Genomic DNA, 17,764 nt, shown 5'->3' on the forward strand with positions numbered 1-17,764 from the left:
ATGGTTCTTCCCTACCTTATCCATTTCAATCAGTCTGGCCCAACTGAATTTGTATTCCGGATGTTTGCTACTTCCCCTAGGATTCAGACCCTTCTCTTCCTTCTCTTTTTCCTCCTCTATACAATGATCCTCTGTGGAAATACTGCTATCATCTGGGTTGTGTGCACTCACACTTCCCTCCATACCCCCATGTACTTTTTTCTGTCTAACCTGTCCTTTCTAGAGATTTGCTACACCACTACTGTGGTACCATTGATGCTCTCCAACATTGTTGGAGACCAAAAACCCATCCCATTGGCTGGCTGTGGGGCCCAGATGTTCTTTTTTGTAACCCTTGGAAGTACTGATTGCTTCTTATTGGCTGTCATGGCATATGATCGCTATGTAGCCATTTGTCATCCTTTGCATTACACCCTCATCATGACCCAAAAGCTGTGTACCCAGATGGTGGTAGGTTCCCTAGGCCTGGCTATCTTTCTCTCCCTTCAGTTGACTGCACTGATCTTCACTCTGCCCTTCTGTGGTCACCGCCGAGAAATCAACCACTTCCTTTGTGATGTGCCACCTGTCCTACGCTTGGCCTGTGCTGATACCCAAATTCATCAAGCTGTCCTCTATGTGGTAGGAATCCTTGTGTTGACTGTCCCATTCCTACTTATCTGCATCTCTTATGTATTCATCACCACCACCATCTTGCAAATACGCTCAGCTGAGGGCCGCCGACGAGCCTTCTCTACCTGCTCTTCCCATCTCACTGTAGTCCTGCTGCAATATGGCTGCTGTAGCCTGGTCTATTTGCGTCCCAGGTCCAGCACCTCAGAGGATGAGGACAGACAGATTGCCTTGGTCTATACCTTTGTTACCCCCTTGCTTAATCCTCTCATTTACACACTAAGGAACAAGGATGTGAAAGGTGCTCTCAAAAAATCCATGAGGAACAAAGCAGCCTCTGAAACTCCATGAAGGAGCAAGACCTTTAAAAAGCACAATTCTAACATAATTCATGGAACTTTGTACCTAGTCTCTTAAATTTCCTGCCTATTGCTCTGAAATATTAAATGTGCATCAATATTAACTACAGAACTAGCCCCAAAAGGACAGACATATAAGTTATTGCAAAGAGCATAACCTCCTCTTTAGAGATATAGGGGACCTACCAAAGAGCTAGAAAACAGGCTTAGAGCTAGAAACTTAAAGGTTATATAGTCCAACTCACTCATTTTATAGAGGAAAAAAACTGATACATAATTAAGTGACTTATCCAAGGTTATACATGGAGTAAATTAAACTCGAGTCCTTTAAATTCAGTTCTCTATCCATTATGCTGGTCAATTAGATGGTGTAGTGGATAGAACTCTGGGCATGGGGTTAGGAAGATTCATTTTCTCACATTCAAATCTAGCTTCAGATAATTACTAATTGTATGATCCTGGACAAGAAGTTGCTTAACCCTGTTGGTCTCAGTTTATCCATCTATAAAATAAACTAGAGACAGAAATAACAAAGGACTCCAGTATCTTTGCCAAAAAAATTCCAAATAGGGTCACAAAGTATCATACACAAATGAATAATAGTAAAAACATACATTACCCTAACCATTCCAACTAAGAGGAGTCCAGACAATATTCAAAAGTCTTTGTCATCGTTGAATCTATGTCCTGAGAAGGGAACTGAAATAATCTCTCCATACTAGAATGCTGGAGGCCAGGAATGTACAACAGAACCATTGTCTTATCATTGCTGGTGATAGAGTTTGATTTAGTTATAGTTTACCTTAATTTGCCATTTCTCTACTTTCATCAATACAACCAGTCAGTTCCTATGTACCATAAAATAAACCAGTTGAATATACAACTCATTTACTATCTATCTGCAATGTTATGATGACCTGTTGATTGCCATAGTAGACAGACAATTGGCTTTGCAGTTGAGAATGGCACCCTCTGACGTAGGCTGCCCCTGTGACTCAGGGCAAGTCTGAAGGGATTTCTAAGACTCCTAGCCTACTCTCCAACATCATAAACTGCAGAATAGAAGCTGGTCTGTCCTGGTAGAGGAAGCTTCTTACTAGGGCTTTTCAATGTCACTGAAATTACAGATCCAGGGAAAAAACCCTGCAATTCCTAGGCATTAGGAAAAAATGGTCACAGACAACATTTAAGTCTCATTTGTTAGAATATATTATAAAAAAAACTTTATGGTGTGGTTGGCAAAGCACTAGATTTGAAGTGAGGGAACTGGGTTTAAACCTCAATTCCCTATTTACTGTGTGACCTTGGACAAGATACCTTAGTTCTGTGCCTTCATCTATAAATTGAGGAAGTAGAACTTCTCTTTATTGGGGGTCTTCACACAAAAGCTGTATGATCGGCCCCTTGTTGGGTGTGTTTCAATGAGGATACTTTCCATGAATGGGGTAATAGATAACCTCTGAAGTTCCTTCTAACTTAAATTCTACATTCCTATCATTCTGCAACTATGTATCCACCAATGTTCTTTCTTGTTCCATGTTTGTGATTCTAAAATTCCATGATCTTGCTTTCTTATTTATTTTTTTTCCTTTTTTTGTGGGACAGTGGGGTTAAATGACTTTCCCAAGATCACACAGTGGTATGTATAAGTGTTTGAGGTCAAATTTGAATTCAGGTTCTCCTAACTCTGGGGTCAGTATCCACTGTGTCATCTACCTGTTCCACTTATTTAGTTTTTACATTGCTTTGGACAAGTCCATTCCCTTTTCTGAGCCCACATTATAAATTGAAGAGAATCAACTTCATGCTCGAAGAAAGTCTTGAGATCATCTGGTTCAATATCTTTCTTATGCAGATGAAATAATTTGGGCCCAAAGGGAGAAATGACTTGACTATTGTCACAGAGGCAGAGTTTTGAAAGTCAGGATTCAAATCTAGATCATTGATCCAAACTTAGCACTTTTCCCCCACTTCCTAGATGAACTCTCAGGTGCCTTCCATCTCTTTCTTTTTTTTTTTTTTTTTTTGGTCTCTGGTTGATTTTTATTTCTCTTTTTTTAGTTTATTTTTTTATTCTCATTTTGTGCAAATGTTTTTACATTAATAAAATATTCTTGTTTACAAGTAAACAAAATACCCCTCCCCCCATGAATATAGATAGACTTGCTTGGGCAAAAAAAGTAAAGGGGAGAGAGAAAAAATTAACATTAAAAAAATAATAGTAATAATTGTAGTATGGCCAGGTGGCACAATGGACAAAGCACAAGCCCTGGAGCCACGAGCACCCGAGTCCATATCCAGCCTCGTAGAGCCAACAATCACCCAGCTGTGTGACATGCAAGCCACCCGATCCCCACGGCCCTGCAAAAACCAAAAAGAAGAAAAGAAAAAGAAAAAGAAAAAAAGAAAAAAAAAGACCCAAAATAAAATAAAATAGTAATAATAGTAAGGGTGGCTGGGTGGCAGACAGAGCATTAGCCCTTGAGCCAGGAGCACCTGGGTCCAAATCCGGCCCCAGACACCCAAAGATCACCCTGCTATGTGGCCCCAGGCAGGCCACCCAGCCCAACTTGCCATGCACCCTCCCCCAAATAATAACAAAAAATGTGCTTCAGTCTTTGTTCCAACACCAACTCTGTCATGGGTGGATCACATTCTTTATGATAAGTCCATCACAAAAGTTACTTCCATTTTTTCCAACGTTGCCATTGCTGATCGCAACTCCCTCCTTTCTTATTTCTCCACTACCATGTACTACATTTTCTCTCTCCTTTCACTATGACTCTGCTGTAGGGTCGCTGAGTGGCACAGCAGACAGATCCCTGGTCCTGGGGCCAAGAAGCCCTGAGCCCCCATACTACCCCTTAGGCCCAGAATCCACCTGGCCCTATGGTCCTGGACAGGCCTTCCAATCCCAGCCCTTTGCAAGAAGTAAAAGAGAAAATGTGTTATATCTGACCACTGTCCCCCCATGGTCCATCCTCTCCTCCTTTATTCACATCCCCACCCCTTCCCCCTGTCCCCCCACTTCTTACTCCAGAGGTGTATACCCCATTGCGTACATTTGCTGTTTCCTCTCCTAGCCATCTCTGATGAGAGCAAAGGTTCCCTCATTCCCCCTTGCCTCCCCCCTTCCATATCATTGCAATAGCTCATTGTAATAAAAAAATCTTATTGTGTGAAATATCTTGGCCTATTCCCCCTCTCTTTTTTCTTTTTCTCATTACATTTCCCTTTTTTTTCTATTGACTCTATTTTTATACCATATTTTATCTTCGAGTTCAGCTTTCTCCTGTGCTTCAACTATAAAAGCTCCCTCTGCCTGCTCTATTAATTGAGAATGTTCATATGGGTATTATCAGTGTCATTTTTCTATGCAGGAATACATGCAGTTTAACCTCTTTAAGTCCCTCATATTTCCCCCCTCTCCTTCAATCTCCATGCTTCACCTGAGTCCTGTTTCTGAAGATCAAACCTTCTGTTCAGCTCTGGCCATTCCAAAAGGAACCTTTGAAATTCCCCTGGTTCATTGAAAATCCATCTTTTTCCCCTGGAAGAGAACATTCAGCCTTGCTTGGCTGCATTCTAAGCTCTTTTGCCTTCCGGCATATTGTATTTCAAGCCCTACAAGCTTCCAATGTAGTTGCTGCTAAGTCCTGTGTGATCCTGACTGCAGCTCCACGATATTTGAACTGTGTCCTTCTGGCTGCTTGTAATATTTTCTCTTTGACTTGGGAGTTCTGGAACTTGGCTATAATATTCCTAGGGGTTGGTTTTTTGGGATCTCTTTCTTGTGGGGGGATCCATGGATTCTCTCCATTTCTATTTTGCCTTCGGCTTCTAGAATATCAGGGCAATTTTCCTGTAGTAATTTGAAAATGATATCAAGGCTCTTTTCCTGATCATGACATTCAGGTAGTCCAGTAATTTTTAAATTATCTTAAGTCTGTTTTCCATATCAGTTGTTTTTTCAATGAGATATTTCACATTTTCTTCTAATTTTTCATTTTTATGGTTTTGAATATTGATTCCTGATTTCTGGTAAATTCCTCAATCTCCCTGAATTCTATTCTTTGTCTGAAGGATTTGTTCTCAGAGAGTTTTCTTACCTCTTTTTCCATCTGGCCAATTTTGCTTTTTAAAGCATTCTTCTCCTCACTAACTTTTTGAACTGCTTTATCCATTTGACCTAAGCTGGTTTTTAGCATGCTATTTTCTTCAGCATTTTTTTTGGATTTCCTTGACTAAGCTGCTGACTTCATTTTCATGTTTTTCCTGCATCTCTCTCCTTTCTTTTCCCAGTTTTTCTTCCAACTCCCTCATTTGATTTTCAAAGTCTTTTTTGAGCTCTGTCATAGCCTGAGCCCAATTTCTGTTTTTCTTGGAGTCTTTAGATGCAGGAGCTTGTGCTTCCTTATTTTCAGACTGAGTATTTTGATCCTTCTTGGGCTCATTTGCAAAATATTTCTCAATAGTCTCACTTTTGTTTCTCTGCTTGCTCATTTTCCCAGCCTGGGCCTGGTTTGGGGGGTACTTCCTGAGCTTTTGGGACACTCCCACAAGGGTCTCAGTGTGTGAGGCTCTGTCCTCTCTCCTCGTCTATGAATGACCATTAGCGCCCCCCTCTGCCAAGGGGCTGAGGTGGGGGAGGCCCTGCTCGTCTATGGGGGGCCTAGACTGTGATCAGGATCTAAATGTGGTCAGAGCCCCAGAGTCCTGTTCCAGTGGCAGAGGAAAGAGCTCTGCAGTCTCTCTTTACTCCCCTCCCTCAGCTCAATGGGCTCATGCCCTGGAGGCTCCTGCTTACAGGCTCTGCCTGCTTCTGTTCCTGGATCTGGGCTGGGGTGGCCGTGCTGCTCTCTGTGTGCCCTGAGGGCTGGGCTTCACATGCTTGCTCTGGTAGAGGTCCCCGCTGTTCCCCCACTTTGTGGCCGGTGCTCCTCGGGGTGCAGCTCAGGAGACTCCCCTGCTGCTGTGAGCCCTGGCTCCCAGAGCCCTGGGGCTGCCTCCGGGAGGCTGAAGTTCTTTCAGTCTGGTGGGCCGCCCCTCCGACCCCAGGGAGCAGAGCCTTTCTGCTCTTTTCCAGGTTACCTTGAGTAGGAGAACTGCCTCACTGGGTCCCTTTGTGGGTTCTGTCTCTGGAAAGTTTAGTTAGAGTCCTTAGCTTAAGAGTTTTATCAGAGAGCTCCTAAGACTCGATCCCTTCTTGTCTCCATCTTGGCTTTGCCCCCTCTGCCTTCCATCTCTTGCCTTAGGTCCTACTTTTTTTTTAGGTTCCTGTAGGTCCTACTTCTTTATGAGAGTCCCTTTACTTTTGTGAGAAGACAATAGAAGAATCTACTTAATCTTTCCTAAAGGTCTGATAAAAGTGTTTCATTTCCTCTCTCAGGGCTGAGTTAAGACAGGCATCACCCAGAATTAGCTAATCAGAGCTCACTTTTCTATTGATATTTCAGTTTTACAAAAAACTTTCTTCACCAAATTAAATTACTAATTCAGTGCCATATCAATCAAACTACCAAATAATCATTTTACCAAGGTAGAAAAAAAAATTCCTCATAGCAACAAAAGGTCAAGAATAACAGAGGAATTGATGGGGAAAAAAGTAAAGGAAGGTGGCCTAGCTCTACCAAATCTAAAATTATACCATACAGTAGAAGTCATCAAAACTGCCTGGTAAAGAAATACAGTAAAAGATCAGTGGATGAAGATCGGTTCCAAAGAAACAATACTAAATGATTTCAGCAATCTACTGTTTGACACACTCAAAGACATTGGCTTCTGGTATAAGAACTCACTATTTGAAAAAAATTATTGGGAAATCTGGAAAATACTATGGAAAAAACTAGGCTTGGACCCACATCTCACATCCTATACCAAAATAAGGTCAAAATGGGTACAGGATTTATATATAAAGTGTGTCACTATAGATAAATTTATAGACCAAGAAATTATCTATCAGATTTATGGAAAGGAGATAAATTTATGATCAAGTAAGAAATAGAGCTCATTATAAATTATAAAATGAATGACTGTAATTCTATTAAATTATTTTTTCCATTAATAAAATCAATACTGCCAAAATTAGAATTAAAGCAGAAATCTGGGAAACAATCTTCATAGCCAGGGATTCTGATAGAGATCTCATTTCTAAAATATATAGAAAATTACATCAAATTTAAAAAATTACAAGTCATTCCTCAATTGATAATTCTTTAAAGGAGATGAATAGACAGTTTTCAAATGAAGAAATAAAAGCTATAAATATGATCATATGAAATATGTTCCAAATCATTACTGATTAGAGAAATGCAAATCAAAACAACTATGAGTTATCACCTCACACCTGTCAGATTGGCTAAGATGGAAAAAAAGGGAAAATGCTCAATGTTGCAGAAGTTGAGGGAGGATGGGGGCATTGATGCATTGTTGGTGGAGTTGTGAACAGATACAACCTTTCTGGGGAGCAATATGAAACTATGCCCAAAAGGGCAATAAAACTGATCATACCCTTTGACCCAGCAATTCCAATTCTAGGCCTATATCCAGAAGAAATCATTAAAAAATGGGAAAAGTCCCATACATTCCGAAATATCCTTTTTGTAGTGGTGAAGAATTGGAAATTGAGGAGATGCCCATCATTTGGGGAATGGTTAAACAATTTATAGTACAGGAATACTATGGAATACTATTGTCCTATAAGAAATCATAAATGGCCAAACTCTAGAAAAGCTTGGAATGAATTACAGGATCTGATCTTGAGCAAAGAGAGCAGAACCAAGAGAACACTGTCCACATCAACAATAGCATTTTGAGTTGATCAGCCTTGATGGATGCAGCAGTTCATAGGACAAATAGAAACTAGGACAATCCTCTTGGATCAATTATGGACAATGCTAAGCCCATCTAGAGGAAGAAAAACAAAACAAAACAAAAAACCACTTCATAATCTGATGAGCACTACATTCAGTTTTTAAAATTTTTCTCTTTATATACTTCTTTCCCTTAATCCTAATTCCTCATAGTGAAAATGACTAATCTGTAAACATGTTTAACGCAAATTGGTATGTGCAATATTCACCTGACTGTTCATCATTAAGGGGGGGAGGGGGAGGGGAAGGAATTTATGTAACTTAAAAAAATATACATGCATATGGATGAATGTTAAAAAGCTTTTGTAACATGTATTTAGAAAAATAAAATAATTAAAAAATGAAAAGATATTGCCCCATGCTCAGGGGGAAAAGATAGCAGGAAAAATTTGTTTATGCTTGCTTTGGGGAATAAAAAAGAAGTGAAATGATGTGCTTATAATAACCCATACTATAAGTGTCAGACCTGGGACTCAACTATAATGTTTTTAATTTGACATCCAGTAGTCTTTCCATTGTGTTGCTTTCCTAAACTATAAAACTTTATTCTTCAAGTATTCCATTAATTAATTTCTTTTCTTTACTCTGCTTTAAATATTTTTAATTGTCCATCAATTTCTCGCCAAAAGCTATATCATGATGCCTCTTCCTAATATAAGTGTGATCCTGGGTCCTCAAAAACTCAGTCAACAGAACGGAAATTATGACAAGCCCTATCAAGCTATAAACATTTCACATATAGAATTAATGATAGAATGTGTGTTACCTAGATCAGTCTAGAAATGTCCACAGAGGTTCATCACCAGCCATAGTTATTCTAGAAAACTTACTGGATTACAGAAGTGCTGCAAATTCTGGAGTGAAAAGGCTCTCCACAATTAAAATAATTTTCAAATCCCTAAATTAATATTATGAGGTTGATTATTAATGTAAGGTTTGAATGAACTTTCTTGTCCTGTCAGTATAAATACAAAGATCATGACCCCCACTCTGCCTCCAATATTGCTAAGTGCCTCTCTGATTTATCTAAGGCAATTTGCCTGGTTCAGATGCTAGAGATATTTCATTATTTCTGATAAAAGAAGAAACTCCATGACATTTCTTTCTCCCTTATGGAGCCTACAGCCTAGTAAAGGATAAAGGATTTAAACCTGGATAGCTGCAATATAAAACATTTCATGAAAAATGCACAAGGGGAACAAAACTATGTGGAATGAGACATTTGAGATGAGGCTATTTAAATTTTCTACTTGTTCTTTCAAAATGAGAATTTTATATTCAGGTTTTTATAAGTATTCTTCTACTTAATTACTAGTTTTGTTGGTATATAATTGTGGAGAACTAAGAAGAGTAGTTAAGTTGCCTCCATTGGATATCTTTCTATCAACCTTCAACCTTGAGCACAATCCATGAAGTCATGAAAATGAAAGTGTTTAGCAGCTTCTTTTACTTCTCCAGAGATGTCCTTTCCATCTTCCAGAGACACAGATATTCCCAAGTGGGGAGACAAATCTAGTGTGGCCCAATTACCTCTCCACAGATTCTCAAGGGAGAGTAGCTTTTGTTGCACTGCTCACATGTGGGAGATTGGACTGAGGAGGCAGGACCCTAAGACACATTACTATTTATCTCTACCTAGATGCTTATGTTTGAAGAATTGAGGCTTTGTTTAAGAAGGTTATATAAATGTTCACTGCTGTTGAATAAGTTCTCCAGGTTATAGATGCCCCCTCCTTGATATATCCCCCTGGAAAGATATGGGAATTCCCAACCATATATTTGATCTGATAGCTTGGTTTTGGGCATGCAGATATACCTGAAGATCTGGGAGCTACAGCAACCACACACTTCTGAGGTAAGGGGATGCTGCAGGGTCATAGAATTAGAGAGCTAGAAGACACATTTCAAATCATTTAATCCAAATTGAATCATTTTCCAAATGAAGAGATAAAAGGCATTGATTGCCTTGGTCATAGAGTTTATGAGTAGCAGTGCCAAAAATAAAGCCTTCATCATTTACCTGTTTTATTTATCCAGTTCCTTTCTCCATTAGCATCTCCTTAAATTCTATTTTTTGACAATCCAATTGTCTGATAGTTTCCAAGGTTTGGTGGAAGGAATGAGTCATGAGCTGGTAATTAGGACTTATGGCTTCTATCATGTCTTAGATTATCATTCTAAACAATGGTCAGATTTCCACTCCATTCTATGCTTCAATTTCTCCATACTTAAAATGATATACTATCTGCCCATTCCAATCTCAGGATTACTAAGGTAAAAATATCTCCCATTTTTATGGTACAGAAGTCATCTAATCTCCTTCTTTATGGGTTAAAAATTATCTTTACAACATCTGAAGCAACTAGAAACATGTAATAAGAAAGACCTCATGACCTCTGAATGCAATTCATTCTCTTTTGCATTGGTTCTATTTGTTAAGGAGTATAATCCCTCCCCTAATGATTGTTGCTAATTCTTTTGAAAATGGCTAGCATGACATTCCTTCTGCAAATTAAACAGTATTGGTTTCTTCAAGTAGTTCTCTCACTGTAGCATAATGTCCTCTTATCATCATTGTTAACCATCCATCTCTAAACATTCTCAATTACCAAGGCCTTCTCTAAAAGGTGATGCCCAGAATTACATACAAAACTTCAGGTGGAATCTCATTACCCCAAAGATACCACTGAGACAGTGAAACTTGAATTTAATATCGAAGGACCTTAGTCTAAATCCCACTTTGCCACCCACAATCTGAGAGATGCTGAAAAACTCTCTTACTTTCTCTAAGCAATAATTGTCTCATCTTAAAATATATATATATATATATATATATACATATATATATAATATATGTATATATATATATATATATATATATATATGTTTGAGCAAATGACTTCCAGGAGTCCCTAGTGTGGGAATGCTCTGCTATTACAAAGGAATGGCCCCTTTAGAAGCTTAAAATAAGAGCTCCTCATTATCATGATGAATCTATGATTATTAGAGAGATTCTAGGATGATAGATCTGAGATGGATCTCAGAAATCATCCAGTCCAACTTGCCGTTTTGCATAGTGAGACCCAGCTATCTTAAGTGACTGGCCCACACCACATAGGACTAAGTTTCAGGAAGACTATAGATCCCACTTCTTTAACTCTTTAGTCTTTTCTTTTTTTCACTGCACAGTCAGCTTCCAACTATGTCATATTGCCTTTAAATGTCATACCAGCTATTCTGAGCTCAGAGGCATTCATTTTTCAGAGAAGAAAACTGAGACCCAGAGGAGATACCCAAGTCTCCTAATGGGTAAAAGAGCCAGTACTCAAACTCTGTTTCTTTTGTTTCTTGTCCAATATTCTTCCCAAAGGGACGAGGAGTCCTGTGAGAAATCACCCTCTGCTTCTTACAATTCCCACAAGTTGCCTAAATTGAGGCTATTGGGGAGACTGAGTCTGGATAAGGTTTCAGGTAAGGAAACAAAGACCTTCCTTTCCTCCTTGGGTCTATTATCCCCTTACGATTGACATCATCTCATATCATGCCTATGCCCTTTTGGCTCTCATAACTTCCTCCTAGTCCTCTGATCCTCCTAGACATTTCTAGATCCAGGACATGATATATTCTGGAGAAAATTTACCAGGTAGACCACATGATAAGAAGGGTGTCCATGGTGATGGGTCATGGAGATCAAGTTATGTGAGAAGTCACTGGAAAGAATGGAGATGTGCAACCCAGAAAATGGAAAAGTCATTGAGATGTGGGAGGGATTCTGTTCATATGAGGGTTAGAATATGTTTCCTCTGAGATCTTTTCAACTATGAAATACTGTGATTGAATCATACCCTGATCTCTCTCTCTAGGAATGTCTAAATTTCCTCCTATATCATCTGATAAAGTAAAAACTATTCTAGGCCTCCCTCCATAATCACTTCCATTCTCCCTATCCACTTTTTCTCTTCCTTTTTATTCTTTCTAGACTTCATCCATCACTTTTCCACCCAACACTAATGAGTGTGTCATTAACAAGTAGACAGAGGGTCAGTTTTTATGACTGGAGCCATGCAAAACAGAAGCAGAAAATCATGGGAGGTAGATGAAAAAGACCTTAGAGTTATGCAGGATTTCTTAACCTTTGGGATCATGCATTCTCAGAATATTTTTATATGCATTAGAATTGGAGGAAGGGGTAGAAATCCCAATATATTGAAATATCATTATCATTTTTTTAAGTTCAAGGACATCAGGTTAAGGACTTCTGCCTCAGAGAATACCTAGTCCAACTACCATTTTACAGAGGAGAAAACTGACACAGGGAGAAAAAAAAATGACTCACCCAAAGTAACACAGGTAACAGATAGCAGAATTACCTGTTATCTAACAACAGATTCAGAGGATTTTTCCTCTTGAACTAAATTGTCTCTCATTCTTCTTCATTTCCCATCACTATCACCATTAAAATCATATATCATGCTTTGAAAAGACTGATCTTTACCACAAGGGATGTAGGTAGTTATAATGTAGGTAAAGTTTTATTATCCCACTTTTAAAAATTAAAATTAGAGTCAGCGAGGCTAAATGAATGGCCTAGGATCACACAACTCAAATCTTATAAGCAGGATTGGAGCCCCCAGTCTTTCATCTAAATCTACCACTATTTCCTGCTTTACCACACACTCTCTCTCCCAGTCTCAAGCTCTGATTTTTATTTGCTTTTGCAGAGCCACTTCTGTGATGTGCAAGATATCCCTATATAATAACAGATTTTTTTCTTTCTTCTATTTTTTTATCTCTCACCATACAGGGGTCCTCAGTATCTCAATGACTTGGGTGAACCAATCATTATCAACAGAGTTCATATTCCTAGCTTACCCTACATACCAAGAGCTACAGGTTTTGGTTTTCTTAGGGATCAGTCTGATCTACGCTATGATCCTCACAGGAAACATCCTTATTGTGGCTGCCATTCAGATGGAAGCCCGTCTCCACACACCTATGTACTATCTACTAGGCAGCCTCTCTATTGTGGAGATCTGGTACACTGCAACAGTGGTCCCCCATATACTAGTGAACACCATGAAAAAAAACAAAGCCATCACGCTGCTGGGTTGTGCCACACAGATGCTATTCTTCATTGGACTTGGTAGTACCGACTGCTTCCTGTTGGCTGTTATGGCCTATGACCGCTATGTGGCAATCTGCTATCCCCTACAGTATCCCTTGATCATGACTCAGAAGTTCTGTGTCAACCTGGTTGTGGCCTCTATAGCCATTGGCTTCATCCTATCCCTGCAGCTGGTGGTCTTCATCTTCCGTTTGCCTTTTTGCCATTCCAGAGGCATTGAGCACTTCTTCTGTGATGTGCCCCCCGTGATGCGCTTGACCTGCACCCACAGTCGCCTCCATGAACTCTCAGTGCTAGTGGCAGGCACTCTGGCCATTGCTTTCCCTTTCCTTCTCATTGCTATTTCCTATGCCCTCATTACTGTTGCCATATTAGGGATTCACTCAACATCTGGTCGCCAGAGGGCCTTCTCTACCTGCTCCTCCCACCTCATGGTGGTCCTGCTGCAATATGGTTGCTGCATGTTCATGTACCTTCGGCCAAACTCCAGCTACTCACCCAAGCAGGACCAATTACTTTCACTAATATACACACTAGGTACGCCTCTTCTCAACCCCCTGATCTATACCTTAAGGAATAGTGAGGTAAAGGGGGCTCTGAGACGAGTACTTACAAGAAGTGCATTTTCTAAGAAAAGCTGTCCCTAAGAAACTTTGCTAAGCCAAGGTGATAATTCTGGGACTCTAATTATGAGAACCCAGATATCTGGGCAGTAGACAGATATTGAGAGCAGTGAGGTATGTGATTAGCCAATGAGAAATGAGTCTCCCCAATATGTAGTGCCAAAAAGACTCAAGATTCAAATATATGAAGCTTCCCATAAAATCTTATATCAACCAAAGAAAAAGAACTGAACTTGGATATGGAGAGCCTATTGGTGTCCTGGTTATTTGGGCTTGAAAAAGACATTTCATCTCCCTGACCCTCTTCCTTTATCAGAAATATTGGGAAATGAATACCTTCCCGGTCTCCCTCATAGATCCACGGGGAGAAAGGAGTGAACTCTTCATATAAAAGCACTAAATAAACAATAACCCAATGTGGTATCCAAACTTCTTATAATAAGAACAAAAACAGATGTCATGATTCTCTTTGAGAATGATGACCTTGTTAGACCCTTACCAATGTAGAAATTCATTCATTACTTCATTCATTCAACAACTTTATTAAGCATCAACTATGTTTCAAGCAATGAGGATATAGAGGTAAAAATAATATTCCATTCCCTAAAGGAGTTTATGTTTCATTGAGAAAGAAGAATATGAAATTTATGTTTATTAAGATGCAAAATGAATAAAATGGGGTAGGGTAGAGATATAAAAGGCAAACAGAAGGTGACACTTGAATTGAGACTAGGAGGAAATTAGCTCTTCCAAGCGGCATGGACAATCTGGAGGCCAATCTAGGCAAAGTAATGGTGGCAAGAGATGAAATATCATTACTGGAAGCCAGCAAGTGAAGCTAGCTAGTATGGAACATAGAGTACAGGAATGTGAGTTCAGTTTGGTGAGATCCTATCCCCCTTTTATCTGGATGGAAATGTTGATAATTTAGATGGACACCATGATAGCTGGTAACAGAACAGTTTCACTATTACTATTTTTATCCTTTGAGCTCATGTTCATTTGCTTCTTTCTTCTACCTCTTAAAGGGAACTGGGTTGCAAGGTAATGCCGAGGAAGAGAAAGCCATGTAGCTCAACTTGATCATGGGAGTAGCAAAATCCTGATACATTCAGAATCCGACTCAACTCTCAGATACTACACAAAATGGTTCATATCTTTTTTCCTCTTTATGTATGTAGGCATAATCCCAACTAGCCCTTCCCATGTCACAACACCAAAAGTTTTCTGACACAATGCAAACACAGTTCCCCTTTCACACACATGAATGGTATTTTTTTTTCAGTTTTTGCAAGATAGTCAGATTAAGTGACTTGCCCAAAGTCACACCACTAGGTAATTATTGTGTGTCTGAGACCAGATTTACACTCAGGACTCCTGGCTCCAGGCCCCGTGCTCTATCCACTGTGCCATCTAACTGCCCCTAATTCTTTTTTTAATTTATTTTTTATTTATTTAAGGCAGTGGGGTTAAGTAACTTCACCAAGATCATACAGCTAGGTAATTATAAAGTGTCTGAGATCAGATTTGAACTCAGGTCCTCCTGACTCCAAGGCCAGTGTTATATTCACTGCACCACTAGGCTGCCCCACGGACAGTAATTCTTGAGATAATTATCATACACTTTATACTCAGTCTTTCTATTCTGATAGCCTAATGTTTAGCTTTTAAAGTTGCTATTAATACCCATTCATTATTCTTCCTTATTTTCTCTGAGTTCAAAGATAACTAATCATTAATCTTTACAATGTTTACAAACCTACCAAAGAAAAGTTGGGGAGAGAATGGGCAAAAGCCAACCTTTGTACTTTTCCTTAAGTTTCATGTGCTTTATCGGAGCTCTTGCTCTTGGATCTGAGCTGGATCTTGCCAACCCCTGGATTACTAGCAAAGTAGTGATTTGTACTTCTCCGCTGCCATTTTTCTCCCCTATTTCTCCACATGGCATAGAACCAGACAAGTTTCTATAAAGTTATGTTAACAGAGAACAGGTCACATCAAAATGTACCAAGATAGGAGGCTCCAAGTATGGACACCCAAGATGGACTATATCCATCAATTCTAGGACCAATCTTATGAAGGCTAGAGGACTTCATTAGCAGGTAGATTACAGGGTGAGGAACTTGCAAAGACCATGTCATACAGGAAAGAAATCTTCTCTCTACCTGCTCTTTGACAACTTCCCTTCAGCTGAATTAACTACTTTTACCCTATTCAGCATCTACATAATGAAACTAAGTGAACTGCTTAATAAAATTTTCAATAACCTAACAAGAGATTACTCCTTAGATCTCCCCAAAGCCTCCCCCAAGGTGTCAGAAGGGAAATTAGACACCACTATGCACAGACAATTTTGCCCCAAGTTAATATCTAATTCATTGCCAAAAAATTCCAAACAATACATCATGAGACTCATCTTAATCAGTGAACATCATCAGTGACATCAATAGCAAACTTTCACTAATTTGAATAAAGGATTCAGAGTCAGTTTCATCCTGGGGATTTCTAATCTTTATTTCACTGACACTCTAGATTCTCATTAAAATCACTTTTAGGATGAAGAAATAAGGATATATACATACATATATATATATATATATATATATGTGTGTGTGTGTGTGTGTGTGTGTGTGTGTGTGTGTGTGTGTGTGTGTATGTATAGTGAACATACACATACATACTTTTCCATCCTACTAAATCTTAATTGTTGTACACTGAATTAGAGTGAGGGCAATTCCCAAGGCAGTATTCATAGTAAGAATGGAATTAGGTCAGATCATGGGAACAAGGCTGAAAGGAAGATCCAAATCAGAAATTAGAAGAGGAAGAACATTCAGAGACATGTAGCCCCAAGTCATGTACATCCCATTTTGATGTTTGATCACCAAAGCCCAGCTTACAGCATAAAGCATTTTAGAAGATAAAAGCAGGCAAAAGAAGGAAGTGGTTATCCCTCTGACATAGGGATACCAATGTTATTTATATGGTTTGTTCCTATAAGTAGCCAGGATGAGTCTTTGTGGGGGTCTGAAAAAGACAAGGGGAATTACATCCAACTAAAGTTGCTATGGATACAATTTTTTCATCAAAATAATTGTCAATGTGATGGTATCCCTTGATGATCTTGGTAAAGCTTAGTGCTATTGCAATCTAGGTGTCTAATTTAAGTCAAAGCCAGAACCTTTAATCCTTTGGGAGAAGGTAGTTTGATTGAATGCTGAAATTGGAGCCAGCAATATATCTTTTCTAATATTGTCTAGGACATTTACTAACTGCCTGACCCTGGGAAAATCACTTAACATCTATTCATCTTGCTTCCTTATATGTAAAAGAGAGGGGAGCAGCAAGGTGTTCTATGAAGTTCCTTCTTATTCTAGGTTCATAATCCTATGATCCTATGAATTCAGATTCATTAGATGCATTCGATCCCATTTCTGAGGGGCAGCTTCCCTTCCACGTAGAGTATATCTACTCTTTGGGAAGCTCTGGTGGACAGCAGTAGAGGCAGGTCTGGAAACAATAAGCTGAAGATCTGATGAACATTTATCAAATCTTTTAAGCTTTCCAAAATAGCTTCATATAATTCTCACAATGATCATCCCAGGAGGCAGGGAGCACAATAATGATCCACTTTATTTCACAAACAAGGAAACAAGCTCAAAGAAGTCATGCCTTGCTGAAAACCACTAAGTTACTATGTGTTGGCACCAAGCATCAAACTCACATTGGGCCTCCAACACTGTTTTCCACTATGTGTATTTTCAAAATATGTTTCACAGGGAAAACTTAGGGTCGATCATTGGGAGCCATTAACTGAAGATGAATTAAAACTAAAAGTAAAGTCTCTCAGAAATTGGGAGAAGAGAGTGGAATGGATTTTACAGGAAGGAAGGAAGGAAGGAAGGAAGGAAGGAAGGAAGGAAGGAAGGAAGGAAGGAAGGAAGGAAGGAAGGAAGGAAGGAAGGGAGAGAGGGAGGAGGGAGGGAGTAAGGAAGAAGGGAAGGAAGGGAGGGAAGTAAAGGGAGGGAAGGCAAGGCAAGGGAAAATTTTGCCTGCTCCTATCCTCTTGGGTGCATGTGGTAGTTCCCAGCCATAACTAGTACTAAAGATCTTATAAAGAAAAGCTTTTTTTAGTTACTATAACAAAAAGAATTCACAATGCCCAACAAATAG

At 39.3% G+C, this 17,764-nt stretch overlaps 2 protein-coding genes across 2 annotated transcripts; both read left to right on the forward strand.

Moving 5' to 3' along the window:
• On the forward strand, positions 1 to 963 carry LOC141516727 (olfactory receptor 10Q1-like). Its single transcript, XM_074227719.1, has one exon. The coding sequence runs from the start codon at positions 1 to 3 to the stop codon at positions 961 to 963; it is 963 nt and encodes a 320-aa protein (XP_074083820.1).
• An 11,701-nt stretch (positions 964 to 12,664) lies between these two features.
• OR10W1 (olfactory receptor family 10 subfamily W member 1) lies at positions 12,665 to 13,615 on the forward strand. Its single transcript, XM_074231738.1, has one exon. The coding sequence runs from the start codon at positions 12,665 to 12,667 to the stop codon at positions 13,613 to 13,615; it is 951 nt and encodes a 316-aa protein (XP_074087839.1).
• Positions 13,616 to 17,764: the final 4,149 nt, after the last annotated feature.

This window comes from Macrotis lagotis, chromosome 3, assembly GCF_037893015.1.
Source record: "Macrotis lagotis isolate mMagLag1 chromosome 3, bilby.v1.9.chrom.fasta, whole genome shotgun sequence".
In the NCBI taxonomy this organism is placed as follows: Eukaryota; Metazoa; Chordata; class Mammalia; order Peramelemorphia; family Peramelidae; genus Macrotis; species Macrotis lagotis.

What these genes read in the sequence shown, in the direction of transcription:
- LOC141516727 (XM_074227719.1), top strand. Translation starts at nt 1, where the DNA reads ATGGTTCTTCCCTACCTTATCCATTTCAATCAGTCTGGCCCAACTGAA.
- OR10W1 (XM_074231738.1), top strand. Translation starts at nt 12,665, where the DNA reads ATGACTTGGGTGAACCAATCATTATCAACAGAGTTCATATTCCTAGCT.